Source organism: Pantherophis guttatus, chromosome 1 (genome assembly GCF_059756535.1).
Source record: "Pantherophis guttatus breed Tessera chromosome 1, ASM5975653v1, whole genome shotgun sequence".
NCBI lineage: Eukaryota > Metazoa > Chordata > Lepidosauria > Squamata > Colubridae > Pantherophis > Pantherophis guttatus.
The window spans coordinates 46,653,339-46,665,354 of record NC_142063.1 but is presented as its reverse complement, the minus strand read 5'-3'; the positions used below and the strand labels follow the sequence as shown (position 1 = coordinate 46,665,354).

General features: G+C 35.9%; 1 protein-coding gene across 8 annotated transcripts in view; it reads right to left on the bottom strand.

The window, feature by feature from the left end:
• TTC7B (tetratricopeptide repeat domain 7B) overlaps positions 1-11,752 on the bottom strand; it is a 117,720-nt gene extending 105,968 nt beyond the window's left edge. For 4 of the 8 annotated variants that reach the window (XM_034418313.3, XM_034418315.3, XM_034418316.3 and 1 more), the window contains exon 1: positions 11,445-11,752. In XM_034418313.3, coding sequence (XP_034274204.2) covers positions 11,445-11,565 — 121 coding nt within the window. In that variant the 5' untranslated portion in view covers positions 11,566-11,752. The remainder of the gene's footprint in view (positions 1-11,444) is intronic. The other 4 variants (XM_087872980.1, XM_087872981.1, XM_034418318.2 and 1 more) reach the window with 2 other exon arrangements.
• Positions 11,753-12,016: the final 264 nt, after the last annotated feature.

The window sequence follows — 12,016 nt, the reverse complement described above, 5'->3', positions numbered from 1 at the left end:
CTCCATTTGGAACCTATCAGGATCAATCAGGCACCTGGGGCGGAACCACCTGGTCGGTTCCGCCTCCCTGCGGTGGAGTGTAGCGGTCAGAAAGTCAAGCCTAAGGAGAGAATGGTCTGACCATGACAAGGGTTCAATGGCTATATCCCCTGTATCTAGACCATTCAACCACTGACCAGAGACAAAAACCAAGTCCAGAGTGTGTCCTCCTGTGTGAGTAGGACCATGAATTAACTGGGTCAGGTCCATGGCTGTCATGGAAGCCATGAACTCCCGAGCCACCTCAGACGTTTCACCGATGGACGTTGGAGGTCTTCTAGTCCAACCCCCTAATCTTTCTCATTTTTATTGTCCCCATTACTGTAGTTTGCAATCTTATAGTAAAATCTTTTAATCTCTCTGTTCTGCATATATATTTGAGTATGGATGTGTATAGATGAATGAAATAATTAATACCGTGTTTCCCCGAAAATAAGACCCTGTCTTATATTTTTTTGAACCCTGAAATAAGCGCTTGGCCTTATTTTTAGGGAGGTCTTATTATTTTGGGGTGCGTGGAGCAAGACGGGGCTCCTCTTGCTGTTTTACCTAATTTCCAGCTCTGTCTCCCTAACACTTTAAATATTTTTGAGGAGGGCTTATTTTCAGGGGAGGTTTATTTTAGCACATGCACTCAAAAGCCCAATTGGGTTTATTATCAGGGGATATCTTATTTTTGGGAAAACAGAGTAATATTAGCAGCCTTAGTGAAGTAAGCATAACATAATAAGTAATAAATAGGGGGAGAGGTTGCTTTCATGATAAAAATGCTTCCTACATTATTTAATTATTTAAATAATGTATTAAATAATTAAATAATTATTTAATGTGAAAGTGCTTGGTACATCTATTATACAGCACACAAACAAACGAATCTGTAATCACATACTGTTTTGATGCTTTGACCACTAATAATCTACCTATTTGCCTAATGAAAAGTGCAACAGAAGGAAGTTTTATGCTTTAGCTTGCTTGCCAGGAATCTGGGACAGCCACATTCAAGAAGCTCTTGCCTGATTTACGGGTAAACAAGACCTTAAATCCACCTCTTGTTAACGATTTGCATCATAGTCTTGAGTCGGTCTTGTGTACAATTGGTCAAGTAACATGTATGGTTGCTCATATGTTACTCAAATGAAAGTGCAAGTAGTATTCCATGAATTTCTTGGCCCTATCTTTCTGATTCTTTGACACACAGGGAACTTTTATATTTTGAATGATCACTTTGTTGAAGCTGGAATTAAGATAATTTCACTCAGCAACTGGGACATTTGGCTCAAGGAGTGAATTGGAGAGCTAGCATTGAAGGTGAGGACACATCTAGCAATAAATCATTCTGATATATAGGAACTCTTGAAACACAAACTAAGTGCTACAATGCAACTGACTGTAACATTAATCCAACAGCTGCTTCTCCTTTGCAAAACAACTTCAGAAAAGAACTGTACAGTTAATGGAGGCAGGAGCAAATGACACTTGATCCTTTCCCAGCATGCCTATTTTTCTCTCTTAAATAGTCCCTAAAATTTGTAGACCAATTGCTTTTATTTATTTTAAAACAACTCACAAACACACTACAATACAGTACGATAAATAATTAATTTAAAATGCCATGCATTTTATTCATAAAATACATTCAAAGATAATTCATTTGTTATCTTGAATTCTAGGAAGGACTAAAATGACTTGGAGGAGTTTCAAATGAAAATGGGCTACCAAAAGAAGAGTTAGTATCCCAGATTGCTCCCTTCTAAACTATGCATTTGCAATACTCCAAAAGCACTCTGCAAAAGAGAAATATCTTAGGCTATCATTATATGAGGTTGCATTATAAATATTTAATTTAAGCTTTACTTGAAGAGCAATTTCCATTTTGAGGCAAAAAAAAATTACTTTTATAACAGCTTTAACATTTTTTGTAAAAAGTTTTCATATCAAACACAAGCAGCTATTCACAGGTGAATCACACAATGGTTGCTAAAAATCAATTTTACTTTGCACTTCAATCTATATCACAGAAATTCTAAAAGACTTCTAAAAAGAGAGTGGAGTTCTGTAATATATTGTTAGCAATACACTGAAAAATTGTCATTTCCCCTTCTTTTCAAACCCTGGACTATTTTGGGTCTGTTCAAAGCTGACATTTGACAGGAGGCATATTAATATTTTCATTAATATTATCTTTGAAAGCATTCTTCTTTTCAACCAATTAGAAAGGCAGATTTTAAAATATTCATGTTGTGAGTCTTCCAAAGTACATTCAAAGTGAACATAATTTTTCTTGCCTTGACTTTGAAGTGACTGATCTATGATGCCATATGATCAGATATTTTGACCATGTAGCACCAAGGTATTTCTTCACAATCTCTGATAGACTGGAATACTGACACCATTAAAAAAAGATCAGAATAGAATGAAAATATTAGTTATTAATGGGATTAAAATAAAGCAATTTTGACAATGTTTTACTATTAATGTTAATATTCAATATATGATATTAGATGACAATAAATTTATTTTGAACAACTGCAGTTCAAAACTATTTTTTTTAAAGTCACAAATACCATTATTGAAAGAACACTAGATAGGCTTTCATAGAACACAGCTCAAGACTTGTAAGAGTTATTAACATTTCACTATTTATTTGTTTAAAAAGTTTTTTCATTCCATCAGTCACAAACATACACCATTTTGGAAAAAAGTAATTCCTACGTAACTACTGAATAGTGCTTTCACAAGCCTTTCTAAATCTATTGTTTGCAGGACAGGAAGCCAGTAAGTTAAGGAGGCTTCTAATAGTAGCATCATCCCTTGAAACATTCAAGAACCTGCCAACATTCAAATTTTATCAGTTCCTAAAATGTTCCAGTGGCAGTCTCAGTGACACACTTCCTGTTTACATTTCTATAGATCTAACAATAGGGTCAGATATTCAACATTTGATATTCAGGCACTGCATATTCCAAATATAAATAACAGATACTTCTACTTAAATATGTCTACTTTTATGCCATAACACAACAGTTTGCTTATAATAAGAAAACAAAATAAGTGACAAGCAAAATACATACAATGGCATAGACATAGATAGAAAAAATACTGAAGAAGCAGTAAGGAAATGCAGTTCTGTCCCAGAAAGAATAATTGTTACAACTAGAAAGGAGTAATTTGCATCAGTGTGGTCCCGCACAGATGTGATTAAATTAATTATCTATATAAAATTTAATTATGGGAAACAGACTTATAGTAGTCTTTGTTTGCAATGGAGCGTTTTTGCAAAAACTGGAAGTAAAGGCCAGTTTTTGGCAAAAACGCTGTAAATTGCAGCCAACTGCCAAGCACTCAAATGCAGCCATATGACTGTGGGGGAGGACAACCATCATAACTTCAGAATTGGGTCGTAAATATATTTGAAGGAGGGCTATCGTAACCAAGTTGAGGACTATCTGTAAGAACCAATCCATGACTTCAACATGCTAATAAATCAATTGCTTGATTAGGTTTTCCAATGGTGCATTATTACTATAAAAAAATGATGGTCAACCTCATACCTTTTCCCAGCATTATAGATTTCTCCAGAGGTAGATATTTGCATAGTTTTCTTAAATTATAACTTAAGCCTGATGATTTCTGCCTCAAAAGAGAATTCCAGGTTGATCTTTTTTTTAATTTATTAAAAGAAAATTTTACAAAGTTTTAAAAAATTAACAGAAACTTAGAAGAAGAAATAGAAAAAGATTCTAAAAGGGTAAAAGAAAAAGTGAAGAAAAAGTAAAAATAAAAGAAAGATATCTGAAGAAGTGGCTTTCAATCTTCTTTGAATTGGTTACAAACATAGCAATTACCATCTTCACCCTTTCATATTGCATATCATAACTAAATCCTGAAATCAGCACTTAATTTTTACCCATTTTCAGCAAAAAGTCTATAAAGGTTTCTAGTCTTGTCTTTTCTACTTGAGTGTGTATGTCCTAATAACAAAGGTTATGGTTTCACAGAGTGCTAATTTTTGAAACTCTGCATCACAATGATGTATTTGTATCCAGTACCTTTTCATTTTTTCCTAAGTCCACTATGAATGATAAAATATCCCTTCATGTTTTTCACATTGTCAACAGTGATTAGAAGTATCTTTATACATTTTAGACCATTTCTCTGGTGTCACATATTTTTTTAAAAAAATATTTTAAATTGTAACACATGAGCTTGATTAGTTTAATGATCCTTTTATTTGTTTTTATGGATATCCATGGTAAAAGAATCAATCTTTTTTCAAGTGTGCATCTTTAAAATCCAAGTTTTGTTTTAATAGTTTCATATGGAAAAACACTGCCTGTACAATTCTAATCTTTGTCACATCTGACTATCTTTTCCAAGGCCTTCACTGCTACTCTACTAAGTGTTAAATTACAGCACATTTCTTGACTTCTGAGTTTCTTTATTGCTAATATAGATAAGACCTTGACTTATAATCAGTTCCTCATTGACAGTTCAAAGTTACAACGGAGTGAAAAAACTACTAACAACCCAGATTTGAAATTCCAACGTCTACCCCTCCCACAGTCTCATGACCGCATTTTGGGCACTCAGCAACCAGCCCACATTTACGAACATTTGCAATGGCCATAATTTACAATGGTTTTGCCAGAAACCAACATTTACTTTTGGTTTCTGGCAAAAACTGCCCTACAGCAAACAATGAGTTTGCTTAATGACCCTGGCATTTGTTTAACAACTTTGGCATTCACTTTACAACCTGCGTGTTCGCTTAATGATTGCCATAAAAATGGTCGTAAAAATGTGATGGCCCAGTTTTCTATAATCAATGAAGATCTAACTTCTTTCTGGTATTCTTTAGCTTTCTCAATTATCCACCAGGGATCCATAATAATGTATTCAGGCTTTTCTAAAGTCAGCTTCAAAGGATCTCCATTTCCATATAGGGCTCTAATCTGTTGGATAATCCTAAATGTTCTTTTCCTAGAGTATGAAAGGCTATTATATGAGTCTCTTAAGTCTCCTTTCTTTGGTATTGGTAAGTAGATTGACCTCTTCCAATCTGTTGGTTATTGTATTTTTTTTCCAGATTTGCTGGCATAGCTTGGTTTGAATCTTCACTGAATTTTCTTCTGTTGCTTGCAGGGTGGATTTGATTTAAATCAAGTTGATTTAAATCACAATTTAAATCATGATTTAAATCACTAGTAAAAAGGCTTGATTTAAATCAACTCGATTTAAATCATAATTTTTTAAGAGCAACTGTCATCTCTGCTACTTTGACCCACTGTTGACTCACTGATAGTCCCAGTGTTGCAGAATATACAGCCTCATGCTACATAACTAAGCTCCATTTCATGCTGAATAAACTAAATTATTTATGTATCTTAAATAGAAAACTATCTTATGATAGATTTTTACCCCAAGTTTTTTATTAAAATAAATTCGATAAAAATCAAAAAAATCTGATTTAAATTAAAAAAAATCTGATTTTTTTGATTTTTTAAAAAAATCATTGATTTTTTTGATTTTTTAAAAAAATCATTGATTTTTTTGATTTTTTAAAAAAAATCATTGATTTTTATCCACCCTGGTTGCTTGCCATATGAGGTTTTTAACTTTGGGGATTTTAGATTCGGATTGGTTTTTAGTATTTTATTGTTGTGATTTTATTGTGTGAGCCGCCCTGAGTCCTACAGGAGAAGGGCGGCATATAAATTTTAATAATAAATAAATAAATAAATATTCCTATAGATATTCCATAAATTCCTATAGCCTTCTGATTTGATAATGACTAAAGTGCTGATCTAACTTCATCTTCTAAATGCCAGAGATTTTTGTAAGTAGGGAATATTTTCTCAGGTAATTTGGATTTTGACATCTATACTGTACTGAAGTTCTGCATGTTTCATCTTTGTTTGAGCTTCTTTGCATTATTATTTATTCACTGGCATCCTTTAGCTTTCCCACTTCTTTCTCAAGAGCATCTGTATATTTCTCTACAGTTAGTTGCATCTGTATGTTAGAAGGAGTTCTGGATAATGGTACTATTTAACTGAAGCCTAACCTATTATCTTAATACTTCTAATTACTAAAGAATGAACATATGCCATTAAACTAAAGATTTATATAATCAGTTCCTCTCTGGGCTACAGAAGACCTGATTTACATTAATTTAATATTACATAAATGTTTTCTTAAGACATCTCCTCTCCTCCCTCATTTAGCAATCATCACCATCTGCCATCAAAATGCTGACTTCAGATAATGTACATGTATGTTGATTTGAAAAATAGTTGGCCCAATACTACATTATATAATAATCAAGTAATGCAAAGTTTTCCAGAGTGGAAAAGCTAATATGTATAATCAATTCTACTCATAAAGCTATATAATTAAGAATAAAAATGAACAATTTTATCATTTGATCATATAAATCAGTGTTTCTCAACCTTAGCAACTTTTAGATATGTCAAATTACATTAGGGAAGGACATGAATGCCGTAATAACAAAGGATATTGCACAATGTTAGTTTCATAAATAAAACAAATATACATTGTATATAAGTCTGGATTTCAAATGCATATATTTAAAACTGTTTGTCTTTAAGATTCATTGTAGTCTACTACAATCATTGTAGTTTTTAAACATACTACAGTCTATAATTAAATACATCTCCTGTTATTTCAAAACATAAATAAGAAAGCTTAATTAAAAGTATGCCTGGTGGGATAGCCAAAGGGCAATGGTGGAATACCTCAGAGTGTTCTGCTACAGAATGTGGAATTTCAGATGATCTCTAACATGCTAAAATCCTTTAAAGCCTTTAGTTATGAGAATCATGGATGACGGAAAAGCTTTTGAAAAACCATTACAAACAGTCCTGCTGATAATGAACAGTTTGATATGATTTCACTAAAAAAATATGTGACTAAACCATATTAACATCCAACCTACCACATTCATACAATCAGGAACGCTCACAAATTCACATACCTTGTGTTGTTGATCTTGTATGACATTCAGTATTTTTCTTTTTTAAAGAGTGAAGTGTATATAGTAAAGAAGAACCTCATGCTGGAGGAGAGAGCAGGGAGCCAGCATGAATATAGCATGGAATTTGCTAATTGTTTGATGGCAAATTATGAAAACCCTGACCACTGTTTATTCTTTTTTTCAACATAAAGTTTTTCAATGAAGGAATTCTTGAATGGTTCACTTAATGCAAGATAAAAAACTAATGGAATATAATTACCGTTACAGCCTAAATCTTTCAATATTAATCAATGCATTTCTTAATAATTGGCTGAATTTGTATAATTGGCAGATATTACATTTGTACTGATTTTAAAAAATCCCATACCTTCTGAATACATTTGCTTTGTGTTTATAATGTCTTGTTTATAGGTAGATTTCATTTTCAGACGTTCACTACATTTTACATTTTTTAAAATAAACCTTTACACATTTTAACATTTTTAGAAAAAGGAGAGATAAAGCTCAGGGCACATATTATGGTATGTGATATATTATCTAATCAGTCTCACTTCCTGAATTTGAAGTATTATCATCACTATCAGCAATATCAACTTCTTTTGATTCTTTTTCAAATCATGATACCAATTTATACTAACATCTGAAAATTATGGGTGGCCTATATTGAAACAAACTTTGTACATTTCACATATGCTTCTTTCTTAATTTGGTGCATTTCTTACCATAGATAAATTTCTTGCATATCTTGACCATTTGATAAACTATTTAAAATGAAAGCAAGGTAAAAAGGTAAAAGTTTCCCTGTCAGTCATGTCCGACTCTAGAGCATGGTGCTCATCTCCGTTTCTCCGAAGACAATTTCCGTGATCATGTGGCCATCATGGAACGCTGTTACCTTCCCATCGAAGTGGTCCCTATTAATCTACTTGTATCTGCATGCTTTTGAACTGCTAGAAGGCAAAAGCTGGGGCAAGTAATGGGAGCTCACCCCATTGCATGGAGCTCAAGTCTTAAACCCGGGCTGTCAGCTCTCCAGCTGACAAGCTCAGCGTCTTTAACTGCTGAACCATTGAGCCCCAAATGAAACTACTAACTAGAAGTTTCTTCACTTCTTTCTCAACTTTTTCATAAATACAAAGACATAAACGTCTTCATAAAAATTGGGAAATGCTATGCAAACCCAGCTACTGTGCATTATAATCCATAATAATGGCAAGTCCATAAATATTAGGCCTTCAAAAGCAAAGCCTTCAAAAGAAGTATTTTTACAACTCATGGAAGTTCCTCTTTACAAAACATACATCATACAAGCAACAGTGTGGTTTGTGAGGATTACAAGATGATTTTAGAAGCTGATATTGGCTGTCTCTGTATGTTTTGTGAAATGGTTATATACAACTCTAAAACTTTTTCATTCTAGAAGTTGACTGCCAGCTGTGAGTTGGGTGCTGTGCTTGCCTGCACAGGCATACATCTATACATGAAAACATTTGTATATACATATTCCCACCCTACAACTGCTCACAAACATGCATTCACTTTCAAAATCATGAGGAGGGAAGTAAAAGTTAAAATCTCACTTTCTCAACAGCTATTTTCTTCTATGCCACCATCAGTCTGCATATATTATTATCTCCTCTATTACCTCCTTATCTCACTCATAATTCTTGCACACTTATTTCCCCTAAATTTAGGCTACTTTCCTAAACTTAACTGGGAATCATATTACTAATTTTATTATCTTTTAAAAGGCATGGGTATCCGTGATCTTCAGATGCTATTGAAGTATAATTTCCAATATCTACCATACACCCATTTTCTGGCCACTTGTTTGATCAATCAAATGGCCAGCTCTACTGTCCTGTGACTCATTCACAGAAACATATACCAAGATATACAGCTTAGCTCAATGTCCACAAAACAGTACAATCGGAGCATTCTGCTTTCAATCTCTTTAAGTCTAGGAGCCTGAGTGGCGTAGGAGGCTAATGCCTCCTACTAAGGCAGCATTTAACATCCAGCTGCCTGCAATTACTGCGAGTTCAATTCTCACCAGGCTCAAGGTCGACTCAGCTTTCCATCCTTTCTAAGGTGGGTAAAATGAGGACCCGGTTTGTGGGGGTAATAAGCTGACTTTGTATAAAATATACAAAAAAGTATGAAGGCTATTGCTTAACGCATTGTAAGCCGCCCTGAGTCTCCGGAGAAGGGCGGCATATATATATATATAAAGTCCAAATTATAATAATTATTGATAATTATTGATAATAAGATGGGCAGCACATAAATTTAATAAATAAATAATAATAAGTCGTAGTAAACAATCTTCAACAATGTAGTCATTGTTTTCTGTTTGGTTTTTACTTGATGTACGCCATCAACAGCTGCAATTATATGAATTGGGCAGCTCTATACATCTTTTAAATAAATGTTAAGCAGGAAGTGAACCTTGTCTTTTTCTTGCTAACAGAAGAGAACTGTAACATGGCAGTGACTAAGACAATTATCCTTACTTCTGACAGCATAATCTGATGTTTTAATTTAAAAATATAGATTTGTGTAGCTTGGAATATATGTATTCTTATCCCAAATCTTAAATGTTTATATTTCTGTAATGTGATATCTCCTCAAATATAAATATTTCTACATATTTTGAAAACAATATGTTTTCAGATTTAAAAAAAAAAAGAAAATTGATTGAAGTCCAAATTAACAGAAATGTCTTCACTCAGACCCATGTTTCTATAATATGAAAATTAGTAAAGATAAACACATGAAAATATACTTGGACAATATACTTTAAGCAATCCATTGTTTGAATAAAATTACTTGTGCTGATCCTATCTGTTCCCTCCCCTCTTCCCTCTATTTTGCCATTTAGACTAGCAGTGCTCCTATATACATTTAAAATAAATCTTCCATCTGGCAATGCCATAGAATGCAAATTTACCCCAAAATTCAGCTTACAACACTAACTTGATCAGGAAAAATAGATACTGTATCTATTAAATACGTATTTGCAGTATGCTCATAAATCTACAATTTCTAAATTACAGAGTAGTACTGGATGAGCTGACAAATTCACATTGTAGAATGGCTAACACTTTAATATTAGATATAGTATTAAGGGTGATGGGTGATTAAGAAATATGAAGCATAAATGGATAAAAAATTGGCCTTTATTGTTATACAATGATGCAAGGGACACCTTTTTCCTATGATGTTTTGTTACAGCCAGAGTTCTAGCATCAAACATAAAGGCCAAACATAAGTTCTATCTCATACTAAATCCAACAAGCATGTACTCTCTTTGCAACCTTATCCCAAACCTTGGAGGGTGATTTCCATGTTGATCTCACGAATCAGAGATCGGAATACTCCTGCCAGATATTGATTACAGTTTAATTTAGAAAAGATACATTAAACATTTGGGTTTTTCTTGACATTTGATTGTGTACTGTCAGAGTATGCAAGTAATATTACAGTTAGTTAGTGAGGGCAGGAAACATTGGAGAAATTAAAATAAGCCCTTCCAAAAGTGCTCTTTGCACAATGTTTTCATTCTTCAGTGATAGCTAAGCCCTAACATGTGACAAGAGTTCCTACAATCTGATTAAGTTTTTAAAGCTACAAACACAGAAGCCATTTCAGCAACACCCTTTGATGGGGGAAAAAACTGCACCAGAAGGGGAAAACTGCACCACCCCCTTCCCCTAGGTTGCTATGCAATTCTAATTTCACAGTTTATTACAGCTTACCACTGAATTCCTATGGCTTTTTTTTTTTTTTAATGTAATGGCAAGAATGAGTTTTGGGCACATACAAGATATTCGATGGTCAATAGTGGGCTTATGTAGACTGCTACGTAATTCTGTTGGTACCTAAGGTCCTAGGTTAGTTCCTCTCCAGCCTCCCAGGAAAGGCCTGTTAAAATAGAGGGGAGCTTTAGCATGGAAAGCTTTAGAATTAAGTGTTTTTGACCGGCAGAAACAGCACCAGCCCTTTGCCCTGGCCGTCTCCCTCCAAGGGGTCCCTAGCCTGTTGCCTTCCAGATGTAATGGACTACAACTCCCAGCGTTCCCTGCCGAGCATGACCGAGAAGAGCATCAGGTTGCCTGAGCTTTAGATCCAACGGGGAAAAGGCTGCGTGTCTGTTCCTTTGCACGTGCCCAGAGGGCTCGCTTGTTTAGCTTCGTCGCGCGCCTGTAAACACCCGGGCAGGGCTAATTATTATGAGGCCACCTCATCACCTCCTCTCCACGAGCGCGCTTAAAAGCAGCCGCCTCATCCCGCCCCCGCTGCACCTGCAGCCCTGGCTGTCGGCGTTAAGGTTGACGAACCGGCTTCCTCTTGACTCAACCCCCCCCCCCCACACACACACCCGAGTCCCTTCCCACCCAGCGGGCCGCACCGTTAGCTATGAGCTTGGCGGAAAGCTGCTTGACGAGTTCGGGGATCCTTTCCCACTGGCACTCGGACCGGCACCTCTCGATCTCCGTCTCCAGCCGCGAGCCCCCTTTCTTCGTCGCCATGGCGGGAGCAGGCCCAACGGGCAAACCCCGCAAAGCGGGGACCGGCCGAAGGGAGGGGGCGCGGCAGCTGCGGCACCGTGGCAGCGGGCGCCTTTTCGGCGGCGGAACGAGCCGGGCTGCGGCCCCGGAACGGGAACCGGAGGGGCGCTGAATGCGGTTCGCTGTAGCGCCATCTACCGGCAGCCAGAAGGATGAGGCGGGGGGGGGGGAGGAGTGGGCGGAGCAAAAGAGGATGCGCGGCTCCCGGCATTGTTTGGCGGGAAAGGAGAAAGGCTGGTGGCTTTCGGGCGATTCCGCAGCCATTCAGCTCTTCTTTTGCAGTTGCGTCCCCGGCATATCCAGGGGGAAATACGGATAAACAGGTTCCACATAGAGATTATTTACACGACTGTACTGCCAAACTTCAAGGATTCTTCCCGGAGTGGAAAAACAACTGATTATTATTCTTGCA